The sequence below is a fragment of the Lonchura striata genome, chromosome 2, assembly GCF_046129695.1.
Source record: "Lonchura striata isolate bLonStr1 chromosome 2, bLonStr1.mat, whole genome shotgun sequence".
Lineage (NCBI taxonomy): Eukaryota > Metazoa > Chordata > Aves > Passeriformes > Estrildidae > Lonchura > Lonchura striata.
This window is the reverse complement of record NC_134604.1, coordinates 103,405,340-103,430,010: the sequence shown is the minus strand read 5'-3', so window position 1 is coordinate 103,430,010 and position 24,671 is coordinate 103,405,340. Positions and strand designations below refer to the sequence as shown.

The following is a 24,671-nucleotide window of genomic DNA, read 5'->3' as shown; positions in this document are numbered from 1 at the left end:
TACATCAGGGATATAAGCAGGCATTTTTCTCTTGCCTTCCTTGATTTGAAACGCATGGAAGTCTTCAGTGAGAAGTTGTGTAGATCCTGCTGATTCACTCTGGCAGATTCTGATAGTTAACTGCATCCTGTCTTCAAGGGTGTGGGATGATCTCAGCAGGATGCAAATAAAACTGAATTAGGTATCACCAAGACTGGATAAAGTGACTCTTTACTTCTGTCTTAAACACCAAAAGAAGTGCAACAACTACGAAGATTTCTTAAATTGAATGTTATAAGGACAGGTTTGCTACAAAACATACTTACAGTACTCTTCATGCTTAAGTTTAAAAAATAGCTATTAAAGGATATCCTGGTCCCATTGAAGACAAGACTACTGCATCCATTAAATGCAGTGTTTGACCCTTTTGCTATATAGGGCTACAAATGCAGTGCTATACATATTCTGGTACTGATCACCAGAGAGAACATTATCTGCTAATTCAGTGACTGGGAATATCAGTGCATTTGGCTGCCATGGAATTATTCAAGACTGTCTAAATAGGAAAACAGATCAGAACATCAGATCTCTGTCTTCTTTGCCATTGGAGCGGGTGGTGGAGCTTTTAAATATTTATTAATCAATAGATGCAAAAGTCTGCATATGAACCAGGTATTGGGCCCAGATACCAGATCACTGCAAAGCAGCCCCTGCCCAGCTCCTTTGCATCATAGTTGTGTGCTACACAGGCAGGAATTTTTAAATCTGATGTTTATAATTCAGCATTGAGGCTCTGCCATGCTGCCAATCTATTAAAATCGTAATGGTAAGAAAGCAAAATTTCCTGTAACTTCTTGTGAATTTTGGGGCTTAAATCACTTTACATTTATGATCATGAACTCTAATGATGTAGTGCTTGACTTATTGATCAGCACAAAAGGAAAAAGATATATGCCTCTCAAAATATCCTTTCCATGCACTGAGTTTAAAATTCAGTGTGTTGTTGCCCAGTGATGATTTCATCTTTATTGCAGGGAAACTAAGTGAAGTTGTCTTACTCAGTTTAGCTATGGCCTTTTTTTCCCAGATGGGTCATGAAAACAAGTCTATAGTAGCAGCCTTTTGAAAATATTCTCTCTTTTCCCTACTCCAGAATGTTACAGAGGATTTACTGGATAGTTTTATTTGCTTCAGAAAATACCTGCTGCACTTAAGTCATAAGACACTGAAGAAATACTGCAGTAGAGTTCTTTTTATATCACCAACAATGTAACTGCATTGTCAATTAGTCCTGAAACAGTGCTGAGGAGTTTATGGGTGGGTTGTGAATCGTACTGGAATCACTGTTTTGGGATTAATTTCTCTTTTAAATCCCAACAGGGGAGGATATTCATACACTGAAAATGGATTAAAATATGTTGTACTCTTCTGTGGTACGAAGAGAGAAGAATTAATTTCCAAAGGGGCTGCTGCTGATTTTCTAGAGAATGTCCATGCAAGTGTTGCAAATATATGATGTGAAGCTACATAGCCAACAGTGGATTCTGGAATAGCTTTGATCCTTTAACTGTATCTCTGGGACTGGAGATTAAGGTTTACTAGGTGATAGCTCCTATTATTTGAAATAGCCTAAATTTTTGTAATAGTTCAAAATGTATTTTCTTCCCAGCATGGATCAGAAGTGAATTTCCATAAACTTAGTGGCTAGCACATTTAGGAGTGTTTGGAGAGATCTGTGTTCCAGCCCCTATTCTGAATCATGTTCCTGTGCAACTGGCTACTTTGAAATCTTTTTCCTTCTTCCTTTAGGTTCACAAGAAAAGAATGTATTATTTGAGGAGAAAACACTTCATTGAACCTGATGTTTCCCTGTTAGAGGTGGGGCTTTCTAAGCAGTTGCTGTTTTTTTATAGAAGAAATTCCAAGAATTTAAGGCTCTGAAAGTAATTTTCATAGAGCCTCATTATTTGCTCTGTCCCTTGAAACCCTGTCTCCTCAATTCACGTGAGTATGTACAGAAGGGCAAACTCATTCAGAAGCAAAATTCTGTAATAGGCATGTGTGGGAGGAAGCAGATAATTTTCACTGATCTTTTTGTCTCTATTTTGTTTTTACCCTTTCTTTGCTATAGCAACGGTGCTCAGTGTTGATGCCATAACATATTGAAGAGATGATCTGGACATTAATTTAAGATTAATCTGTCCTTATTTCCTGTAAAGAATGGAATGTCAATTGTGAATACTTTTGTTACCTACTTTCTGTATATCTCCTTATATATATGTATATATATACTCCCTCCTCCTCGATATATCCTTCTCTCTCTATATATATATATCTTACCCATAGGTGGCATATTTATCATAACATTTTCACCTCTGTGCAGCCAGTCTCATTTTGTTTTTTCAAATGCCTCTCAGTAATATTTCAGGTGTAAAATGTCCCTTCAGATTGGAATACATCACACCTGGCTGAGGAAAAGTGATGTTGCATCTTTCATAAAAGTCTTATCAGCTATTCTTTTCTGGGTTAGTCCACCTAGTCACAAGTAGTGGACACTGCTGTTTCAATCTGTCATTTCTTTTGTTTCTTTACTAAACAGCCTGTCTTTCCTAAATAAATTGCAACATATCTAAATTTCCATCATGGATAATAGCCCTGATGTGGTCTATGTCACTGAAACCTGGCAGAGTGAAATATTGCCCTCCCCCAGTTTTGGCTCTATCATCAGGTTTGCATTATATCAGGTCATCTGGGAGCTGCTGCAGTAATTCTGCATTCTTATTCTAGCTGTCCACTAGTGGCCTCTTATGTTTCATCAAGTGAAACATTGAAATAACAAGGTGTGCATATTTATAGCCTCATTGTTGATTAAGTATAGTAGCTAGCTTGTGAAGTAGATATTGGGAAATAGGATCTTAAATCAGAGCTCATTTTTCCCCTTCAGCTCGGATGACAAAGGAAATGAGCTATTCCTAGAAGTGTTGTCCACAACAAGATATAATAAGGAACAGAAGGTACAGCTATTTGACTATATTAATTAACTCTTTTCCAGAGTTACACATCTATCAGCTGGTAATTGCAGCAGCTTCTCAACTTAATTACTTTAAGAAAGTATCTTTAAGTGTTTTTTTTTTTTTTTTGTTGGATTCATTTTTGTACAGATCCTTTACTTGTAGTGATACTTAGCAAAATGACTTCTTACCCGTCTATGAAATTGCAATTTACCATTCCCCAAATAATCAAATAAGATAAATCAACAGAAAACCCCTCAGAGCCTCTGCTACCAGAAAAGATAGAACGTACTGTAAAAGTATATTCTACAACACAGCAGTCATCAGACTGTACAAGACATCAGTCTCCTTCATTTGGAGGCGTATCTATGTAGTTCACAAATTGTCCTTTGGTCTCTTTTTGTGTGTCTTTTAGCCAAAAGGCCAGCTAAGTTGGATGGATGTTGCAGATGCAATGAATCCTTTAACAAGCATTTCAGCTTACAGCTACAGAATGGCATTGAAGTTCCTCGCGCCCCAGAGCCTGGCCGGGGCTGTGCCCTTCTGATATTGGGGTGTGGGAACTGCAGGGAGGGTTGTCCAGTGTCTGCCTCCCAGTGTGAGCATTTGGGTGAATTGCCCAACACATTCCCTTTTCTCTGGGAAGCTGGTGGGATGATGGCCCCAGGGAGCTCCTCAAAGGGATTATTGGACCTTCTCCTCACCCCTCCTCAAGAAGGTGTGCAGTTACTTTTTTTTTTTTTTTTTTTTTTTGGGGGGGGGGGGGGTGTTTGGTTTTATTTTTGTCTTTTGTTTAGTGTTGATTGCTGACATTAATGTTACATCTCCTGACCCTCTGATGAAAATTCATATTTCCCAAAAGCTGTTCTTTTTTTTATGTCAGAAGGCTATATGCACCTTGCTGAGAAAAGTGCCTGACCGTGGAAAGACATTTCCCAGCAAAGACTGAACACTCTGCAGTCTCAGGCCTCAGTAAACCATTATTTGTTCCTGCTTGTTCTCTTCCAAATTACCATTTTTTATCACTGCTTTCTACTATCATGATGCTCATGTTAATCCTGAGCCTAAGGCAGGAGTGGGTGGCTTTCCACTTTTCATCTCTGAAGAAAAGCTCAGCATTTTTGGTGGGTGGTTCTACACCCCCTCCAAGGGTCTCTCTTGGTTTAGGTCTCATCTATCTTAAATGACAGTTTTCTTTCTCTATATGTCCTCAACAGATTTTGAGGGAAGTTGTCTAATGTGGCTCTACTTCTTTGCATTTTCTTTGTAACCAGAAATAAAAAATGACATCCTCATTATAAGAAGATAGGAAATCCTGATTTAATCTGTTTGGCATATATTGTTCATTTAATTATTGTATAATTGCTGTGTGACAACAGAGTAGGAGTAATATGGCCACACATTGCTGTTTCAGGTTGTGGTTTTTTATGGTCTCCCACAAACAGATCACCAGTCCCTTTCTCCAGCCTTCCTTCCTGCTCAAAACCTGCCCTGCCCCAAAATGTGTAGCATGGCCATGCAGTGCAGGTCTAAGAGTGTTAGCTTCAGTTCACAGAGCACTAATAATAAACAGGCATCCTCTTGAGTTCTCAAGGCTTGGAATTTTTTGCTTACGCTCCAGGAAACTTCATTTAATATTCTTGTTAAATAAAAAAATAAACCTGAGAGTTGCTTGAACCCCTTTTTGAGAGTGTTGTTTCAAGTATCAGTTACCTTGGCCTGCCTAACCTTTTACTACAATTGAAACTCTTCTACTCCCTTACTGCTTTAGCAACTTAATGTTATGTTATAAATATGGAGGATGTAACAACTCCTGATGTGGCACAAATAGTTTTCAAGCCCAGGCTTTTCTGTTGTTGGGAAGTCTTTTTCTGATCAATATATTCTCCTTATTTTGGGTTAAAGCTCATTAACCTGAAGATTCAAATGGCTGAAATTAAGTTTGTATTTCTGAGATCTGATTAAGAATTATAACAAATGCAAATGACATTTCTGCTATAAAACATAACATAAATATGTTAAATCAAACATAACTTAAATTACTGTAAATCCTCATTTGATTACTGCTGTGCTACAAGTACATGCTTTTCTCTGTAAGTTAACCCAAATCTACTAGAAGTTTTGCTTTCTGAAACTAGTTGCTTATGCTGATAATAATAGCAATATTACTATATTACTATATATTACTATATATTACTATATATTACTATATATTACTATATATTACTATATATTATTATTATAACAGATAGTAATATCTGTTTTTTAATGGAAATGAAATTAGATTATTATCTTCAGTAATGAATCAGAAACTGGCAAAAGTGCTACCATAGTTGTTCCCAGGTTCAGTCAGATTGTGTAAATATTTCATAGGAAAAGAGTAGCCTAGAAGGTTGTAGGAGAAACATCCTGTGAATCATAAACTCTTGAAAGTATGGCATGAGAAGGACAAAAGGAGCTTAGTGCAATCTGAAGGGACAAAAGAAGGTGAAAGGTTTACATCAGGACTGGACATTGAATTACAAGTAAACATAAAGAGACTAAAATGAATGCTCACATCAGCAAAAAGTGACAGACTATTAAGTGAGTCTGAAAATGAAGCAATATTCAGTTTGTTTCAGAGTCATGTGTTATTGATGAACTGAGCACAGCATCTTCTTTCTCACAAGTATGACCTGAAAGATGGTGTTTCTTGTCCTCTCTTCTCAAATAGTAATATGCTAATACTGAGGTCCTTGTAAGTTGTTTTTTTTTTTTGTTTGTTTGTTTTCAGTGTATACTCCGAGACTGAGTCATATAAGTGGGCTTTGACTTCTCTTACCTTTAGCAGAATAGTACTGTTCAACCAAGATCAGACAAAAACTGTTTAAGGAAGAGCAAAAAAAGCATACAGGAGAAAGAAGAAGCACCTCTGTGTTAAGAGGATTTTTAAATTGCATCTGAGGAAGCTGCTGACATAGGGACAGAGGTTGTGGTCTCAGCAGGGAGGACAAAATGACTGTGCTGTAGTGGGGTTCCTGGTGTTTACTGTATCATTTGAATCAGTCATAAGCTCATTCACTGTGTATAGGGCAAAATCAGAAAGGAAGTAAAGGCCTATCAAGAGCCCAGAATGTGGCACTCAGTTGATAAATTGTATCTTGTTTTGGAATGACTCCTCTAATTTTCTTCTGTCTAATCATGGTAAAAAAAGATCTCTCTTTTTCTTCATTTTAACAAGAGTCAGTATATATATAGACTTTCTATTAAAATTCACTAACTGTGCTATTGCCATTCCTTTTATCTTTTCAGCCAGGTTAATAAGATTCTGTGTATACCGCAGAACAATAACACTCTTGTCTGGTCAAAAACACATTTTACATCTTCTGGGAGGAAGTAATCCTTACGTAAATATGCTGGTTGCACTGTTCTGTCATTGGGAATTTGCTTGTGTGCTGAAGAAGAAAGGTTCCTAGCTGATTGTTTAGAATTAATTAATCTTCCAGAATTGTTTTTTGTGCTACAACAGTGTAAGAATACTGATATACTGTAACTGCAATGCTCCCAGTTCAGACTCAGTGGCAAAACTATACTGTAAATAAGTATAATAGAACAAAGATAATTTATGCTGGTAAAAGCATTGTCATATACATTCGAGGTATTTCTGCTGCCACAGTATTGGACAGGTGACACATCTTTTCACTGCCTGGCTCACAAAGAAATGACAGTTGTAGGTCACAAAAGGCATAGTACTTATTAGCATTTTTAGTTCATTACAAAAATGCCTAATAAAGAGCTTTCTGTAGCTCAGCTCTCATTAACTTCATTATCCAAATGTGGAATAGTGACACTTGCAAAGTCTTCTGTGAAAAGAGATGCAGTAAAGAGGAGCCAAAGAAGTGGTAAGAGCTTCCAGTATCCCCTGTTTCAGCTTGAAATTGTCATGGACAATGGTTGGACATTGCTTGGATACTGAGTCAGAAGAAATTACCTTGACTTGTGTTTCTGACACAGATTTTTAGGATCATCTTAGATAATTAAACTATGTCTCTATTCTCATCTGCTAATGGGAGTAAACCTTACCTTGTCCTCCTGGTGTTTTCTCTAATCAGATGATAATCTCTGGGGACAAGACTGTTACGTAAAATAGTATGTTCAAAACCCAGTTTGTAGGTGGAGCCCTTAAGCCTTGGGAGCCACAGTCACAAAGGGATTTATATACCTTTGTCCACTTACTTCTATGGGAAGTACATTTGTGGGTCTTTTGTTGTAGACAATACAGATACACAGCAAATATCAGAAAAAAACTTGCTAGACTATTTAAAATATTATGTTGGAAAGGAAAATAAGGACAGAAGAAAGAAAGACAGTAAAAGAAAAAGAAACCCTGAAAGAACAAAGTTTAAGATAAACAAAAACCAAAAAAATTACGATATACAAAATTTAAAGTTTTATATGTTAAAAATCAAGCAGACTTGGTAGTAACTTGCAAAGCAGTCAGTGCTTAGACTGCACTGAAGGTTAAGAAGCTAGTAGAACTGTTTCATTAATTTCTTTGTTTTGTGATGAAGAGCACTACATCTATGTTCTTCTAGGATAAGAAGACCCAGACCGTGGAATATAAGAGTAGCATTAGTATCAGGAGGCTTTTTGCTGCTGTTGTACTAGTTTTGGGGTGATACCTAAGTCCAGATCTTAATCATGTGCCATGATCAAGATCTTGCTAACAGGTGGATTGACTACATAGAAAATCTCAAACTTCAAATTTGAGCATGACAGTGAAGGTACAGAAGATATTAGAGAATGGAGTCTTTTTCTTTTAAAGGTCTCTGTCATTGATGTGATTGAAGCAGCAAATCCACTCTGATAAAGCAAATTTCTTCATAGCCAGAAAGGATTGGGCTGAATTTCAGGGAAGTAGGGGAGAACAAGTTGAATGGCAATACATTGCCAAACTGCTGCTCTCTGTCCTGCTGAGCTGGAGGAATGACTCAGATCCATGACAGTGCCTGTCTCTTGTGACTTGCTTCCACTCCAGCTCTCACTTGCCTCTTAATGATAATGTGGAGGAGGAAACAGAGGCACAGAGTCCCAGGGCACGGCCCTTGTCTCCCCCACAGGAAAAACTCAGTCCATGACCAGAGAGGAAGGAAGGGAGCTGTTCCATACCTGTGGGTATAGACTCCAATGGGATAGACTGAAATGTGAGGACAGCCATGCTATTGCTTGTGGGGTTTGGTCCTTAGAGCTCTGGGGAGCACTAGTGAAGTTAGCTGCTGCAGGACTTTGTGTGTGATACAATGACAGAGAATTTAAACTGGAAACCTCAGGAGAGAAATAAAGTTATTTTGCTGTCAGCCAAGATTCTGCAAATTGATTTCTGGCTCTGTTTGTTTGATTCTCTCTAGCTGGATATTAGTTGTTTTTACTTACTGCCACTGACCTCACCTTTTTGTTAATGGGTAGGAATTTAAAAGGGTATTCTGATGGTGAGAAGACATAACTTTAACACTCTTGTGGGGAACTAGGAATTCAAATCTTCCTGTCTTCCATGAGAATTTTTGTTTCTGTTTGAATCCTAAAAGTCCCTTCTCCTCCCATCTCAGCAAGGTTAGATCTGAATTTTTCTTTGAATAAAGCTTCCAAACCAGGTGTTCAAAATCTGTGTAAAAACACACAAGGAAATTGCTATGCTGTAGTAATATTGGAAACAAAAACTATTCTCTCATTTCATTTAATACTGTGGATCAGCAAAGAGGGAATTAAAGGTATTCAGATTGCTATTTGATTTTGTATCTCCCAAGAAAATTAATTAAATTAGTGTTTTGTTTAATAATGCTTAATGAAAAAAACCCAAACTCAAAGGATTTTTTTGACTGTTTAACCATCCAAATCTGGAAATCCTAGTGACTCACCTCTGAAGTCAAAATGAGGTGTTGCAGACTTTATGCCTGAATGGAAGAAAGGCTGTTCTTCATTTTCTTGGGTGATAATTCAACATTGAAACATTGCTTTACACTAAAAATGCAAGTAGTAGATTTACCATTGTAATCCTTCTGGTATCTCCATCCTTTGCTAGGGTGATGGTAGTTACCTATTTCTGTCTCCTTCTGAGCTGTCTGGTAATTATTGCTGTATTGTACTGCTGTAGTTGAACGAAGCTGTGACTAGATGCACAGGGTCCCTTGCTCAGTTATGTTCATGCAACACATCATGGTTATGAAAATCTGACACTGCTGAAGAATCTTTATTTCAAAATTCATAGTGGAAAATGCCACATTTGCAGATAAAGAGTGAACATTCCTATCTATGCAGGCAGAACCGATTTTCTCCCTCCGCCTAAATATCATGATTCCTTGGGAAACGGTCTTTTATTGATGGATCCAAAAATAGCCTCCTCAAACCTTTCAGTCAGATTCAAATCTTTCAGTCAGAATGGTCTGATGTCAGATCTACAAAACTTATGTTGCCTACATTATAAGCTTGATTTACTTTTTGGATGTATGAATTCAAATGTGTTCTTTGCAAATCGTAGCAATTTTGGTGTAATCAGAAGAGATTACATGCAATTTCATTGTCACTGAAAAGAACATCCATGAGACTGCGAAGCACAGACAAGACAGTGTTCTGTTTTGTAGGAATAATAGCCTACCTCCTGAAATAGATGTAAGATTTCTGTGATATATGGGGCTGTCCAGTGGTGCCTCAGGTAACATCAGTTTTATGCGTGTAACCAAGGTTCCAAATCTTCCTTGCTCTGTTTCTTTCTGTTTGTGATTTTTCCTCCATTAACTAATCCCTTTTTGGTTATGTTTCTGACTTTGTTAGGAATCCAGTCAAGGAAACAGTTCAGATCCTGTCCTTCTTGGAGTTTCTGTAAAAAAAATAACTACAAGAGTGATGAAATATGATTAAATATTAAAATACTTTATTTTAATGATTCACTTTTATAAACTTGTTTTGCAGTTACTGCATTTTGCAGTTATTCCTAGATTTTTTTTTCTCGGTGTAAGAGAGTCCAGAGTGCCAAAGGAGTGTGACAGCAGATTTTTCACACAAAATATTGTTACGACCTATAAAATGCAGGTTTGGATCTTCTGGTTTACTTAAGCATTCTGCATTATTTTCTTGCACAGGAATCTTTGTAAAGTGATTGTTCACCTTTTTATGTGTGAGTAATGGTATGTGCAAAAATGGCTGAAAGCAATGCTGGTAATATGTATTCCAAGGGGATGGTGCTGAAGTTTTTTTCCACTCGAGTGGAAGCATGTCTTTGGTGATGGAAGGATGGAGGGGTCTGTTTTTGTTGTGATTCTCTCTCAATGCAAATATGCTACTAGTTAAAGAATGATAAAATTTCTTCACCTTACCCACAACTCAGGCTTCCCAGTCTCCAGAAATCTTCCCAGACAAATGTGGTAGGGCAAGGGTTTTCTGTTAATGACTTCAAAGCAAATGCTATTGGATTCCTTTAGAGTAGTTATACCCTGGGTCTGGGATTGTGCCTCACTGGATCCTGCTGTGGGGAGAATGCCATATCAATACCAGTTCAGTGCTTTACTGCATTTCTGGATGCAAATGTACTTTCAGTACTATTTGATCCCCACAAATAAAGCCCAAACTTTCCCCTGTCTGTCCTTAGATATATACACTTGTATGAAATACTGCAGTGGTTATAAATGTGTGGGAAAACTGACATTATTGTCCTTGGAAATACAAATTAATCAGCTTTCTAAGAGTTTCATACTGTCTTATATGTATATATTTTGCAAGACTTTTTTTGGAGCAAATTCCCAAATGGATACCACATGAGTAAAATCCACTTGAAAAAAATCCACTTGATTGTTCTTACTGAAGAAGTCATTGTCTGCAGTATTTATAAGTTTCTTACCTTCCTTTAAATGTTTGAAAGATATTATCAAGTGAACTCTAATAGTTTTATCTTTATTAAATTTTGTAACAATACGCAAAAAAATGAGTCATTCAAACAATTTCCAATGAGTCCGTATTTTATGATAAAATCTATAATAATGTAATTTGAGTTTCACCCCTCTTCTAAATGCTGTGAGCAAATTCTTTCCCATACTGAAAAACCTGCTGTCAAGATTGAAGACGATGCAGTGAAGAATTGTCTAAGTGCTGAGGACTGTGAGGATATGAGTTATGAAGACAGATTAGACAGACCTAGCTACAGGCTGTAGTATATTAGACAGCATAGATAAATTGAGGCTAAGAGGGCATCTCACAGTGGGATGAAATATACTGAAGGAGTGCTATGGATTGATACCTCTCCATGGTTTAAGACTAGTTGTTTCAGAAATGTGAGGTCACATACTATGAAGTTGACAAGTAGACTTGGAAACTTGTAGACAATACATTGAAGTGAAGCATTTGAGTTCACATAAGGGAATACTGTGGCAAACCATATGTATTAGCAATAAATAGAAATTATTTCAAGAGGAAACTGAATTAAGCAACCTTAAAAAGAGCAATAACATGGTTTCAGGTGAAGAAGAATGCAAGTACTGGGATAAAACCACCAAGATATAATCAGAACCTCTCCTGAAGAAAATACATTTTCCCCCTACTAATTAAGACATCTACCTTCCACCTTGCCTTGTTGACCTTGCACAGTTCCTGCTCATGTTTCAATGAAATTGGATGTCCTCCTGTTAAAGCTTAGGGCTCCCCCAAGGTATGTAAAGTATGTAAAAGCTCAAAAGGATTGTGGGTTGCAAAGGTTTTTGAAGTACTTTTATTTTTAATTTGCTACTATGTAGTAGTAGCACGTACATATATCTTAGACCCAAATTAAATTGTACCCTTTTGTCTATTTACTAAGGTTAGCTCTCATGCCTGGAAGTTGAAGGCTTCATGTTCCCCATTTGGTGCTTTATAGAATTTCAAATTATAGTTATTTGTAGAAAAGGCTGCTTCTATTGTATCATAGTAGTGATTTTTTTCTGTATCTCACTAACTTTGTAAAACAAGCATTGAATTTTAACTTCTGCTCTACTGACCTCTGTGTGGTTTAAAATAGTTCATCTTGCCGGTTGTACTCATGGTTCAGAAATAAAAAAAATAGCTGTTTCTTGATAGTAATGGGGAATTTGCTTTCCTTGGAGGTGTCTGGCCATACGACTGGCTTATGCTGCCTGTTGTGACCTCAGCCTGCACTAGCAGGAAAAGACGTACCTGTGGTGTGGTGTGACAGGATGGGAGCTGGGAGGTGACAGCAGGAGGTATTCTTTGGCTCCTTCACCCAGAGTGGTGGGTTACAGTGCCTTGGCCAGCACCTGGATGTCCACCCAACCACAGGACAGGCATAGGAAACTAGACAAAAAAGCTTCTGGGTGGATATAAAGACAGGAAGATCTCTCCAGTTATCATCACAACCAAAACTAACTTGACTGCAGGGAAATTACTTTGATTTATCAACAATTAAGGCAGATTTGGGTAATGAGAAAGGAATACAAAATTAAAACACTTTCCCTCTCCCCAGCCTTTTCCAGGCTCAAATTCAGTCCTTCATTCCTGCCTGGAAGCTGCTGTGCCTGGCATGGGAAAGACCTGGATGCTCCTCAGAGATGTTGCCCCTGACAGTACCTGGGCATCTGCACCCCATACCCTGAGATATATTAGTCTTTCTTTTTTTTTAAGAAGGTGACAAAATTATTTTAAACAATTTAGCTTTTTCTTTTCTGCAGACTATTTGTGGAGACATTCCTTTATTTTCTTTAGAATCAACAATAGTTGAAATCTTTCAAAAATTAGCCCAAAAGAAAATAATTTTCTCTGTCAAAACATTCTTTTAAAGCAATGATACTTAAGGACTTTAGTTTTGAATACGCATTAAGGAAAAGATTGCTATCACTTATTTCATTGGAGAGGTGACCCATGTTGATCTGCCTTTTTTAAAAAAATTTTAATAAATTAGTTGCTTAAGCACTGCCAGATATCTAATTAAGTTCCCAATTACTGTGAATATTCTATCCTCTGATGGCTTATATTAGTAAATAGTTATCACAAGGTCATTGTTTCCACCTGGCATATAAAAACTTTTCCCTGTTTTTTTAAGGAATGATAGAAGCAATTTGACATCTTACATTACCTTCTTGCACATAGATTTAAAAAACAATCTATATAAGAAACTTTAATAAAACCATAGTGGTCACACTGTCCTCATATTCTTGTGAACAATATGATCACACTGGAGAATAAACTGCTGACAATTCACCTATGACAAATTTTACAGCTGGCCCAAAATCATGCCTAAAGTGTATCTATAGGTTTTCCTCGTTCAAGAATACAAACTTAAGAATACAGTAAAAACAAACTAGAAGTTTTCATATTGGACTTATAAAGCCAAAGTTTGTGACTGGTCATATAACACAATCTTCTTACCCTGGTATGGTTTTTTTTCCCCAGAAATAAGCATTTCATTTCTTTTCTTTCAGCTAAGCCTGGAGTGCAAAGCACAGCAGCTGTGGTCCAAAGATAGTAGACTTACAGATGTGTGTTTTGCAAATGTGGAAAATGAAGTTCAGCCAGAGATGTTTCTTTCCATTACCTCAGAACTTGCTACTCTAGTAACAGGAACAGCCTCCAAATTTCTCTGTTTCTCTTCTCTATTTTTTTCTGTCTTTTTTTTTTTTTTTTTCCTTTTTTAACTATGGTATTTAAATATTTAACCAAATTTAAAGGCTCCCTCCACACGTCCATTCCAGGCATTTTCCTGATGTAAGATTCTCTAATACAGAAATCAGTTCCGTTGTTTCTCTCTTGGCAGAATATTAATATTGACATTTTCACTTGCATTTGCAACACCTTCATCTCAGTGGACAACCAGATCTTTACAGAAGCACTTATCCTCCCACCAATCTGAATGAAACAATCTCTGTTTCAAAAAATTAATGCTTTTTTTCTGTTGTCTTCTGTTGTCTTTTCTGTGTATTCTAATCTTACTTGTATATAGGATGTAATTTAATAAAAAAAGTGTAAGGAACATAGAGCTAGAAACAAAACTTTAGAGCATTTGGTCAAATATGGAAAATATAGAGCAGATTTGAGAGATACTGGAAGTTTATTTAGGAAAAATACTGCTAAGACAGCTTTACAAATTTGTTTTGTGTGACTGTGACAAATTAGTCTTTTCGCTGTAATGCAATATGGAAATTTGCAACTGCGTCAACATCGTATCTAGAAAGATTTACATACCCCACATCCACACATGTCCACTACCCATTCCTCTGATTGGCTGATATTTAGAATTTTATGTGACTCAAATGTGTAGGTTATACATGAAGTAAAATTCTCAAATTGTTATTTGTCAAACATGTACATTTAGTATAAAAGTCAGAAGTCATAATTTTCCAGCTTGGCTGCCAACAACATGCTCTGCTTTTCAAAACTGTCTAATCTCAGCTGAGTTTTTTATTGTTTGCCCTGAGCCTAAAGCACTGGGATTTCGTTCCTGTGCTGCCTTTACACTGCGGTGCTTCTCAAATGAATACACTTTGTGTGAGTGGGGAGAAAAAGAGGTCTCGCAATCCCCTGGGTGGCATTGCCTCCTAACAGACTCAAATCCCCAAGCTGGATGCCTCGGTGGCACTGGAAGGGAGGCACCAGCCTCATCAGGGATACTCTGGTGCTCCCTGCTTGGGCAAAACTAATGTGAGGGAGGATGTGTGTGAGTGTGTTAATGCAGGGAGATCCTCCTGTTCCCTACTGGGGATGAGAAGCTCCTTCCTTTCTGTAAAACATCAGCTTTCCCCATACCTGGAATTTATTTACACTCAAGCAAATCTTCCCACCTCTGGACTCTGCAAGACTGCCTTGAAAGAAGAGTCATGCAGACATCCCACATTAGAGTGACAATGAGCGAGTCTTGTCTCTGGCTTGACTTTCATTTTGGAATGCTTGGTGCCCAAGAAAAGAACTTGTGAGGATGGAGCCCAGGCTCCATCATTTAGTGGACATTATTTAGTAGAGTAGTCTGTGGAATTAAGTCAAGCTTCTATGTGAAAATCAATGATTTTTTCCCAAAGTGAGAAGCTTAGGCAGAATACATCTGAGCAATGCCAAGAGCTGTGGCTGGTAATGCTGCTCAGCAGCTCAAAGTAGAGGTCTTCTGTACAGCCCGTTCTGTGCTGCACGTGTTGTTTCATCTTCTGTGAATTATGCAGTTACATGCCTATTAAAACTCTTCGTGTTTCCTCTTCTAATTCAGACTTCATTTTTTTTTTTTTTTCAGTTAGAGGGCCAAGTCTCCTTTGAGTCAGAATAATGTGTTAATATGGAAAAAAACCCCTCCATTTATTTTGAATATGAGCATGATTTTGATTGTACCATGGTAAAATGCTGTTAAAAAAACCCCACAAACAAAAGCAAATGAAACAGCAAAGTACCTACATCATAATGTCCTTTCCCAAGCCAAAACAGCCCCTGGCTGGAAGGCAGAATTTAGGTTCTTCATTTATAAATTGCTACAGCTAAGACAATAATACATCATTTTCTGCCATCACATAACAGAGACAAATCAGATAATGCAGATAAAATCTCCTTTCTGCAGCTTAAAGTGAGTGAAAAGCAGAGATAAATTGCCATCCCAAAATCAGTGGCAGTAGAAACAAGAGAGGAACCTCCTACTAAGATGAATATAATTGCATCTTGATTTCTAAGGCTCCTAGATTTGTAATTCCTAGAAGAATCAAACAGGCTTCACCTAAAGCTATTTTTATTGTGTACTGGTATATTTTGGTTTTGGTATAAACTGTTGATATGTCAAAGGTAATTTTTGAAGGCAAGATATTGAAGGAGAACACCAAATTGTATATATTATCACACTTGATGATGAGCAGCTGTAAGCCCAAACTAACATAAATTAAATGTGTATCACATTTTTCTGCACCCTGGGGAAGTGCAGAACAAAGTCACGCAGTGATTACACTTCCACCAGCATGCCATTAACAACTCCAGATGGCAGCACTTTAGCTGCAGACATCTCCAGGTGTAATGGGAAGGCTAAAAATAACTAAACAGTAAGGCATGACCTAGTGACAGCCTAATTTGCAAAAGGAATGAAGAGACAGGACTGTTTAACTGGAGACATCTGAAAGAAGTGGCTTAAGCCATGAACACATTCATGTAAATATAAAATCTTATTAAGAAAAGACATCTGTACAATCTGTCCTTTCTGCATAACTTATCATAAAGATGAAAAATGTATGTTCATTCAAGTGCAAGCTTATATGTATAACTTGGTAGAAAAACACTAAATTCTTCTCAAAAAGAGATAAACCTTCTTCATTTAAGACTTACTGTCATCCTGATAGGAAGGCAGAGGAATCTGTATTTGCCTTTCAGCAGATTTGCTCTCTGGTTGGTTGCTTGGTTAGTTTATTTGTTTTAAGATAAGATACTGGAATTTAAATATATGCCTTAGGAAGCAATGATATTTTCATATTTTGCTTATTGCCCACGAAGTGCCCTGGGACATCTTAAATAATTACCATCCATTTAAGACTGAATTTTATAGGAAAATTTTATTTGCTCTGTCACTTATGTGCTAACAATCCTTGTATCTATGGGCATGAAGTGGATGGCTGCTGCTGGCTTTAATTTAAATAGATGTAGTGGTCTCTGTCAAATACATTTTACATCATTTTCAAAACAGTTACTGAGCCTAGAACAGAGGTGAGGGTGCTACCAGGGCAAAAGTGAATGACAGATGCAAAGCTCATTCTGTGAGAAACTGCTATTACTTATGTAAATGCAGGTAAATCTGTCAGAAGTAACTGCTTCCCAGTTGTCCTTCACCAGTAGATGTGGTTGTATGGTTAAGAGCTCCTTCGAAGGAAAAACCAGTATCTTGAAGACAAACCTATTATCTTTAATAGTCTGTAAATTTGCAATCTATTTAGCACTAACATAAGCTTACAGACTTAGCTGGACATATTTCTTTTTACTGCAGCTGATAAAACTTGTGTGTCTTTAAATTGTCAGTGGTAATTTTATTAGTGTATTTCAGTTCAGAACTGTTTGTGGTCTTCAGGGATCATACATTCCAATATAATGGAATGTATCATACTTTCCAGTATAACGGAAACTGTCTGAACATCTCTGGAAACAAGCACAGAGGAAAGTTTCTATGATTGCTGGAACACTGAGGGGATCAGATGAGTCTGGTTTCACAGTCTGAAAGCACAGCCAGTTCCTGAGCTGTGTCTTGTCCATTGCCCCCAGTGTGCTGTAGCTGTGCTGCTGTCCTGTCTCTTGTGAATTTTGTATTCATTCTTTTGCTTCCTGCTGTTGCCATTATCCTTCCCTCTAGCACGTCCCAAAAGGAGGACCTTCCTTCTTCCTTCTCTCAGGATGAGAGCTAAAAGTCATCTTTTCCCTCCCCAAACTGAAGGGATTGGTTCCTGCAGTGCCTTGCCCAACCATCTTTTGATCCTCTCACACTAGATGAAAGCAAGGATGGCATGCTCACACTAGAATTATCAACATCAGCATGCCTATGTAGGTGCTGAGAAGGAGGAGAAACTTATGTCTGTCAATAATTTGAGGTGTGTAAAATTAACTTTTTGAGAGAATGGGAACAGTCATTATATAACACACAAAAGATGAGGCTAGCAGCTCTTCCTTGTCTGTCACTTGATTGTGGCTTTCAAAATGGGCAAAAGAGATATCATTTATGATACCACCATTCTAAAAATTAAAAAAAAAGCCTCCTAAAAATGTGGTTTTCTGTCCTGAACACTGGCAAGGCAGAAAAGTGACTTCTACTGATAAAAAACATCCTTTACAAAAAATCCAGACTTTCAAGACCTGTACATCCCCTGTCCGAAGCACAAGAATGCCATGAACTCCCATTCATTTCTGCCTGAGCTAAAAAATCAGGAAACCCTTGCTACATTAAGTAGAGTTTCAGGCTTATGAGGTTTATGGTTCAGACTCAAGAAATAAATCAGGCAAACATAAACACTTTGTCTGCTTATCCAAATTAACCCTCATAACTTCTGAAATTTGTTCATGGCTCATTTTCCCAGTGCAGAAAGGGAAGTTAATGAGACACTTGCTTATATTAATCTCACTTCCAGTTTGACATATGTGGATAGCTAATACAATTTTAAAGATGCAATAGTTCAAGCACACTGCTGTGATAGGTAAATATTTATACATAACCATCTTGTTATAGTAAGGAGTTTATAATTCAAATATGTTCTGCCTTTTGGGATACAATAACTTTTCGACTATCCAAAAGCAAAATCAAATATGATGAATTTTAAAAGATCTTTCTGTGAATGAATATTTTGGTACCAGAAAAATTGTTTCGGATTTATTTGTTGTAAAGGACTTGTGTATTTACTGGATACTGAATGCCTTCATCTCTGCAGAGGCATTTCTATTTGGAGCTCCATCCATGCCTGCATTCTCTGTCATAGCCACAAGCCGAAATAGAGGAAGATGTTTATCAATTTCCATTTAGAAATTAGTATTCTGGTCCCTATGCAATGCATATAAAATGCTCGTTATGCTGGAGTTTCACTGAAGTAGAAGTGATTGTACCAGGGGAAAAATTTCTCTCAATCAGGTTTGAAGTGCATGCCTCAGGGATGGGGGCATCGTCTTCTTTTCTTGCACACAGTCACTCTTCTTATATCAACACCAATTACAAGGTAAGGTTCAAAGCTTGCCTGTGAGATTGTTCATATTCAAGCCTGCTGAGAACAGCCTGTCCCTTCCTCTCAGCAGACTCTTTTCTTACATTAGAATTCCCTTTCCTTTTTGTATCTATATAAAATATACAAAAACGATCTCTTTCAGCCAAGGACTTTGAAAAGCCATGAGTTCTGGTTAGTTCTTTATATTTTGAAGGATTCTTCTAAAAATAATTTTCTCTGTCTTTTTGATTAGACTGTAGACTTTTTGGAGTTTGTGTTGTACTATGCAAAATTTTAAAATGGGGAACATTGGCTTTTACTTAATGTGCATAAAAGTTAGAGGAAAAATTTTTGCATGCAGTAACCTCTTTCTCTTTAGGAAAAGTGGGAGCAGATTAAAAATTTGCTCTGAGTATCTGGATGAAAACTAAGGTTGCCAGAACTATTTTAACCTCTAACATGTTCCATCTGATAAAAGCATTCAGGAGGGTGCCTGCATTTGGGGCCTGTTTGGTTCAGGTAATTTTAAGCTGAAAATGATAATGTGCAAAAGGTTACACTGAGGAAAACTAAAGCAGATTGTCAATGCACGCTTGTGTTTTGTGGCTGAATGATGGTAATCTTATTTCTGCAGGAAACAAGTTTTTCTCTGTTGCAGCACGAGCAGTCTCAATCACCAGATTTCTTTCTTGATATTCATAGTTAAACTCTGTTACTTCTTTGTGCTATTTTGCCTTCAATTTATCTTGTTAGGAGAATCCTGGTAACCTTCTGTGATAAAGGCAATCCCATGTTAATTAACAGATGCCTAATTCTGTGCATAAAGTCACACACCATTATGGAACTGTGCCTGGGAACCTTCCTAGAAACCTCAGGAGGAGAGAGGTCTCTGAAAAATATCATGGTACACTGCTGTTGTTCAGCACAAGTATATAAAAATTTGGGTGCTTATCTGTGGAAAACTTTTTCATCTTCGTAAAATTCACCCGGATCTTTAGCAATTGGAAAAGGTTCTTAAAATAGCTACTTGCTTATTTTCTATTTCAGTGGGTTTTATATAAAATGACTGTAACAAACCAAATCAAACTGTGAAAATGCTGTCCTCCACTTCTGATTTTTGCACTGTTATTGATCTACATTACTCTATAGATCTGATGTCTGACAGAACCACAAGGTGACACTCCTATCCGACAAAATGTGCCCACACCTTAACACTTTCATTTATTTTTGGAAAAAAACAACCCAGAGTGCTCTGAAATTCCATCAGGCTTAATAGGAAAGCATGTTATTTAGTATAAAGTTGAGAGGAAGAGTGAATTGAAGCAAGCTCAACTGTTTTTAAAAGTTGGCTAGTCTTGAATTTTTAACACCAGAATAAAAATGTAATTGAACAATGGAAGAATATCTTCCCTCTTTAAGCTGCATGTAAACTATCATACAGCACATAAGGAGACACTGCTTTCTTTACTTGACACCATTACGATGTTAGATTTCATGCTTGCAAACATAATTTCAAAAGATATGAGGAGAATATGTACAAGACCCAGTAGGAGTCTTGCTGAAAAATGAATGCAAAATTAGCATTAAAGTTTGTTGTTTCTTTGTTTTCCCTGTATATTTTCTCCTAACTCCTTCTATAAACGTCCAAACTCAGTAGTTTATTCAGAATCTATCCAGTTGGATAGTTTTCTCTCTCATGGTGGAGCCAATTAGTTTCTCCTTTTAGATCCGCTGTTGTTGCATCACACTACTTACTAAGGTGGCCATTTAATGATCTGTAGGAGAACATAAGTTTGGAGATATTCCAATACCTTCACACTTCACAAGGAAGTTGAGTTAATAAGTAAATTTTGCAGTCATGAATAGGCTAACCCAGAGCTAGAACTGACTCTGTGGCAGGCAGAATTACTCCTTACAGGGATGGAGCACTGGTAGTGCTCAAGGCCAGGTTGGATGGGGCTTTGAGCAACCTCATCTAGTGGTATGTGTCCCTGGCCAAGGTAGGAGAGTTGGATATAGGGTCTTCAAAGATCCCTTCCAACCCAATCCATCTGGTGAATCTTGGATTCTGTGATCTTGGTTGGGGAGCAGGAGGAAAAGCCCTAACCAGCTGGGCTTTGCTTACATTCTGTCAGGGAAAAGATATTCCTGGAGGTCTTAGGACTGCTGCTCTAAGGAAGATTTCCTCTGCCTTTCTGCCCACTCTTCCCCAGCAATACCTGCTTTCCTACATGTATCTTCCTCAGACTCACCAGCCATCCTACAAGGCCATGTGTTTTGCTGGTTGGAGCAATCTGCCCCCTCAGATACTCTGGAACAGTGGAAACACTATTCTCATGCCTAGAGCTGGCTGATAAGTGCAGTCATCACTACAGTAGTGAGGAAAGAAGGCCATGCAAAACAGAAAGCATCAAATCAGCCTCACTCAGTAACAGCCCTCTGAAAACAGCCCAAACATTCACCAGCAAATCTAATTTGGACACACTGCTTCCCATCAGTCACCAAACACTCATCTTAGGAGAGACTATGCCTCACTATCTAATCCTTGGCCAAAAGCTACATAAATAATACCCTGTGCTGTCAGGGCCCTGAGGACACACTCAGTCTTGCTGGTGCCCACGGAGCCCCCTCAGGGCTCCCATCCCCTGCCCAGGCTCCCTGTCCCTAGCCCAGGTCTTGGGACCCCAGGCCAGCCCCTGCCCCAGGGGTGCTGCAGCAGGGCCATCCTCCAGCTCCCCACAGCCCTGCCTGGCCATGAGCTCGATCTGGGCATGGCTGCAGCTGCACATCCCAGCCCAGCCTCAGACCTTCCTGTCTTGGCCCCAGAGAGGTGTCCATGCTGGGGCTGCCCTGTTATCCTGCGGCTGCCCCACTATATCCTGTGGCTGCCTCATTATCCTGTGGCTGCCCCATTATCCTGCGGCTGCCCTGTTATCTTGTGGCTGCCCCACTATATCCTGTGGCTGCCCCATTATCCTGCGGCTGCCCCGTTATCCTGCAGCAGCCCTGTTATCCTGCAGCAGCCCCATTATCCTGCGGCTGCCCCGTTATCCTGTGGCTGCCCCGTTATCCTGTGGCTGCCCCACTATATCCTGTGGCTGCCTCATTATCCTGCGGCTGCCCCATTATCCTCCGGCTGTCCCGTTATCCTGTGGCTGCCCTGTTATCCTGTGGCTGCCCCGTTATCCTGCAGCAGCCCTGTTATCCTGTGGCTGCCCCATTATTTATCCTGTGGCTGCCCCGTTATCCTGCAGCAGCCCTGTTATCCTGTGGCTGCCCCATTATCCTGCGGCTGCCCCGTTATCCTGCAGCAGCCCTGTTATCCTGTGGCTGCCCCATTATTTATCCTGTGGCTGCCCCGTTATCCTGCAGCAGCCCTGTTATCCTGTGGCTGCCCCGTTATCCTGCAGCAGCCCTGTTATCCTGTGGCTGCCCCATTATCCTGCGGCTGCCCCGCTCCTGCCTGGGCTGGGCTGCAGGCCCTGCCCTGCTGTCCCCAGCATGGGGAGCCCTCCATGGTCCTCCATGGCAGCCCGTGGTGCTTGGACAGATGCCATTGACACAGTGCTCCCACAAGTAAATATTGAGACACTGTGAGTTTTTTAATACATTTCTTTGCAGAGTGACAGAACTGTTGCGGTTTGCAGGAACCTCTGGAGATAATCCTGGTCAAATCTCTGCGAAAGCAGGGTCATCTAGAGCAGGTGACACACGAATGCGTCTAAGTGGGTTTTGAATATCTTCAGAGAGGGAGACTCCACAACCTCCTTGAGCAGCCTGTTTCAGTGCTCTGCCACCCTCAATGTAAGCAAGTTCTTCCTCATGTTGAGGTGGAACTTCCTGAGTTTTAGTTTCTGGCCACTGCTCCTCATCCTGTTACTGGGCACTACTGAAAAGAGTCTGGCACTGTTCTCTTGGCACCCACCTTGGAGAGATTTATATGTGTTAATGAGTTCCCCTCTCAGTCTTCTCCAGATTAAACAAACCCAGCTCCCTTAATCTCTCCTAGTAAGAGACGTGCTCCAGACCCTTAATAATCTTGGTAACCCTTCTAGATTTTCAAGACTTTTGTAAATTATATTCCCCAATTCTGCAGCAAGAATCTTGTAGGAGGCAATGTGTCTCCTTTGGCCACATCCAGACCTCAAGGGGACATTCATCAGACCTGGCCAGTGCCAGGCTGCAGGAAGGCTCTACAATTCATCTTAGGAAGAACAGGAACTGAGGAACAGTAGCAATGCCAAAAGAGTAGAAATGCCTGCAAAATGCAGATTTGAATACATAAATGTTGAGCTTATCTTTGGCTGCCTAGCTCTATTCTTGTACAATAAAAAAAAAGCCTAGATGACAAAATAATTTTGAAATCAGAATTTTAAGAGGGGAGGGAAAAAGATTAAGTCTGTGTAGGGAAGAAAGAAAAGTAGGGTAGCCTGAAATATAAATTCTAAGTATTTAATTTTTTTCTTTAATATTTTAAAATAAATAAATAAATATGAAACTTTGCCACTGATTGATATACTCGTGACACGTTTTCATTTTACTTTGTAATCAATCCCCTAGTGCTGACATAAACAGCCTGAAGATTTGCTTTTGGTATTTTACCTTGTGGTCATATTTAGAAGCTGCTCCATCAAAACAAGATTTTATTATTTTCAGAAGTTTATGAAGCAAAGAATTGGAATAGCTGGAAACATACAAAATAGTCTAATGCCACTCAGTAGTTCAGTTATAAACCTGAAATATGTAAAGTAATAACATGACATCGACATTTACCACTTGAAATAGACTATCAGATTTTCTACAGGAGAGGAAAACCAAATAAAATTACCTCCTGGGACCTCCCCAAGCAAAACTCAAACAGCCTCTGAGAACATCATTGTAGGGGAAGGCACTGAACACCAGGCAGTTGGTGATAATCTCTGGCAATCTTAAAAATGCACCATTTACAGCAAACGATTGACGAAATGTCAGTGTATAGCTTTGCTATTTTGTTCCCATATGTGTATAACCAAATGTATTGCTTCTGTTTATTCCTTGTTGCTCTTTGAAAGAATTCCTGCAGCCAAATATCAATTTTTTTGTGCTGTTAGCATTTAAGAGGCTACCTAATGAGAACAATTTATGTCCAGCTGAGCTCCATTTTGTATTTTCTCAATGATATAAATATTGATTAATTGGAAATTAATTTAAATAATTCCTAGTATTACTATTGATCAGAAGGCAACTTCCTTAGAAGCTTCATATGCGTAAATATGGAATTATTTATATATATATATGTCTTAATATATAGTATTTTAAGTATATAGCATTCATAACTGCTTAATGTTTTGTCCTAGTTTGGCGAGATTTGATTTTAAATTTGGCTTTGATTCTGGTGTAATATAACTATATGACAAGGTAAATCCCCTAGTTGATCAAGGAAAATCAGTTGATGTAATCTTTTTGGATTTCAGTAAAATTTTCAGTACTGTCTCTCTCAGAATCCTTCTGGACAAAATGTCCAGCACACAGCTGGATAAACACATCATGTGATGGTGACAATTGGCTGATGGGACAGGTACCAAGGGTTACAGTGGAGGGTGGCATCAGACTGGGGACCTTTTACTAGTGCAGTTCCACAGGGCTCCATCCTTGGCCCTGTGGTCTTCAACATCTCCATAAATCACTTGGACACAGGACTGGATGGGATACTGAGCAACTCTACAAGACAGAGAGAAGGTGTTGACTCCCTGGAAGGCAGGAAGGTCCTGCAGAGAGACCTTGATGAATTAGAGGACTTGAATTTCACCAACCATGTGAAATTCAACAAGGCAAAGTGCTGGATTCTGTACATGGGACAGGGCAACCCTGGATGTATGGACAGACTGGGCAATGAGAAGGTAGAAAGCAGTGCTGCAGAAAGGGACCTGAGGGTCCTGGTTGATGGAAAGCTGGACATGAGCCAGCAGTGCCCAGGCAGCCAGGAGGGGCATGAGGAATCATGAGGGATCATCAAGCCCAGCATCACCAGCCAGACAAAGGAAGGGATTGTCCAACT

General features: G+C 38.8%; 1 protein-coding gene across 1 annotated transcript in view; it reads left to right on the top strand.

Moving 5' to 3' along the window:
• Positions 1-24,671, top strand: part of LOC110483230 (uncharacterized) — a 305,944-nt gene that overhangs the window by 65,661 nt on the left and 215,612 nt on the right. The window contains exon 4 of the mRNA XM_077790894.1: positions 1,789-1,857. Coding sequence (XP_077647020.1) covers positions 1,789-1,857 — 69 coding nt within the window. The remainder of the gene's footprint in view (positions 1-1,788; positions 1,858-24,671) is intronic.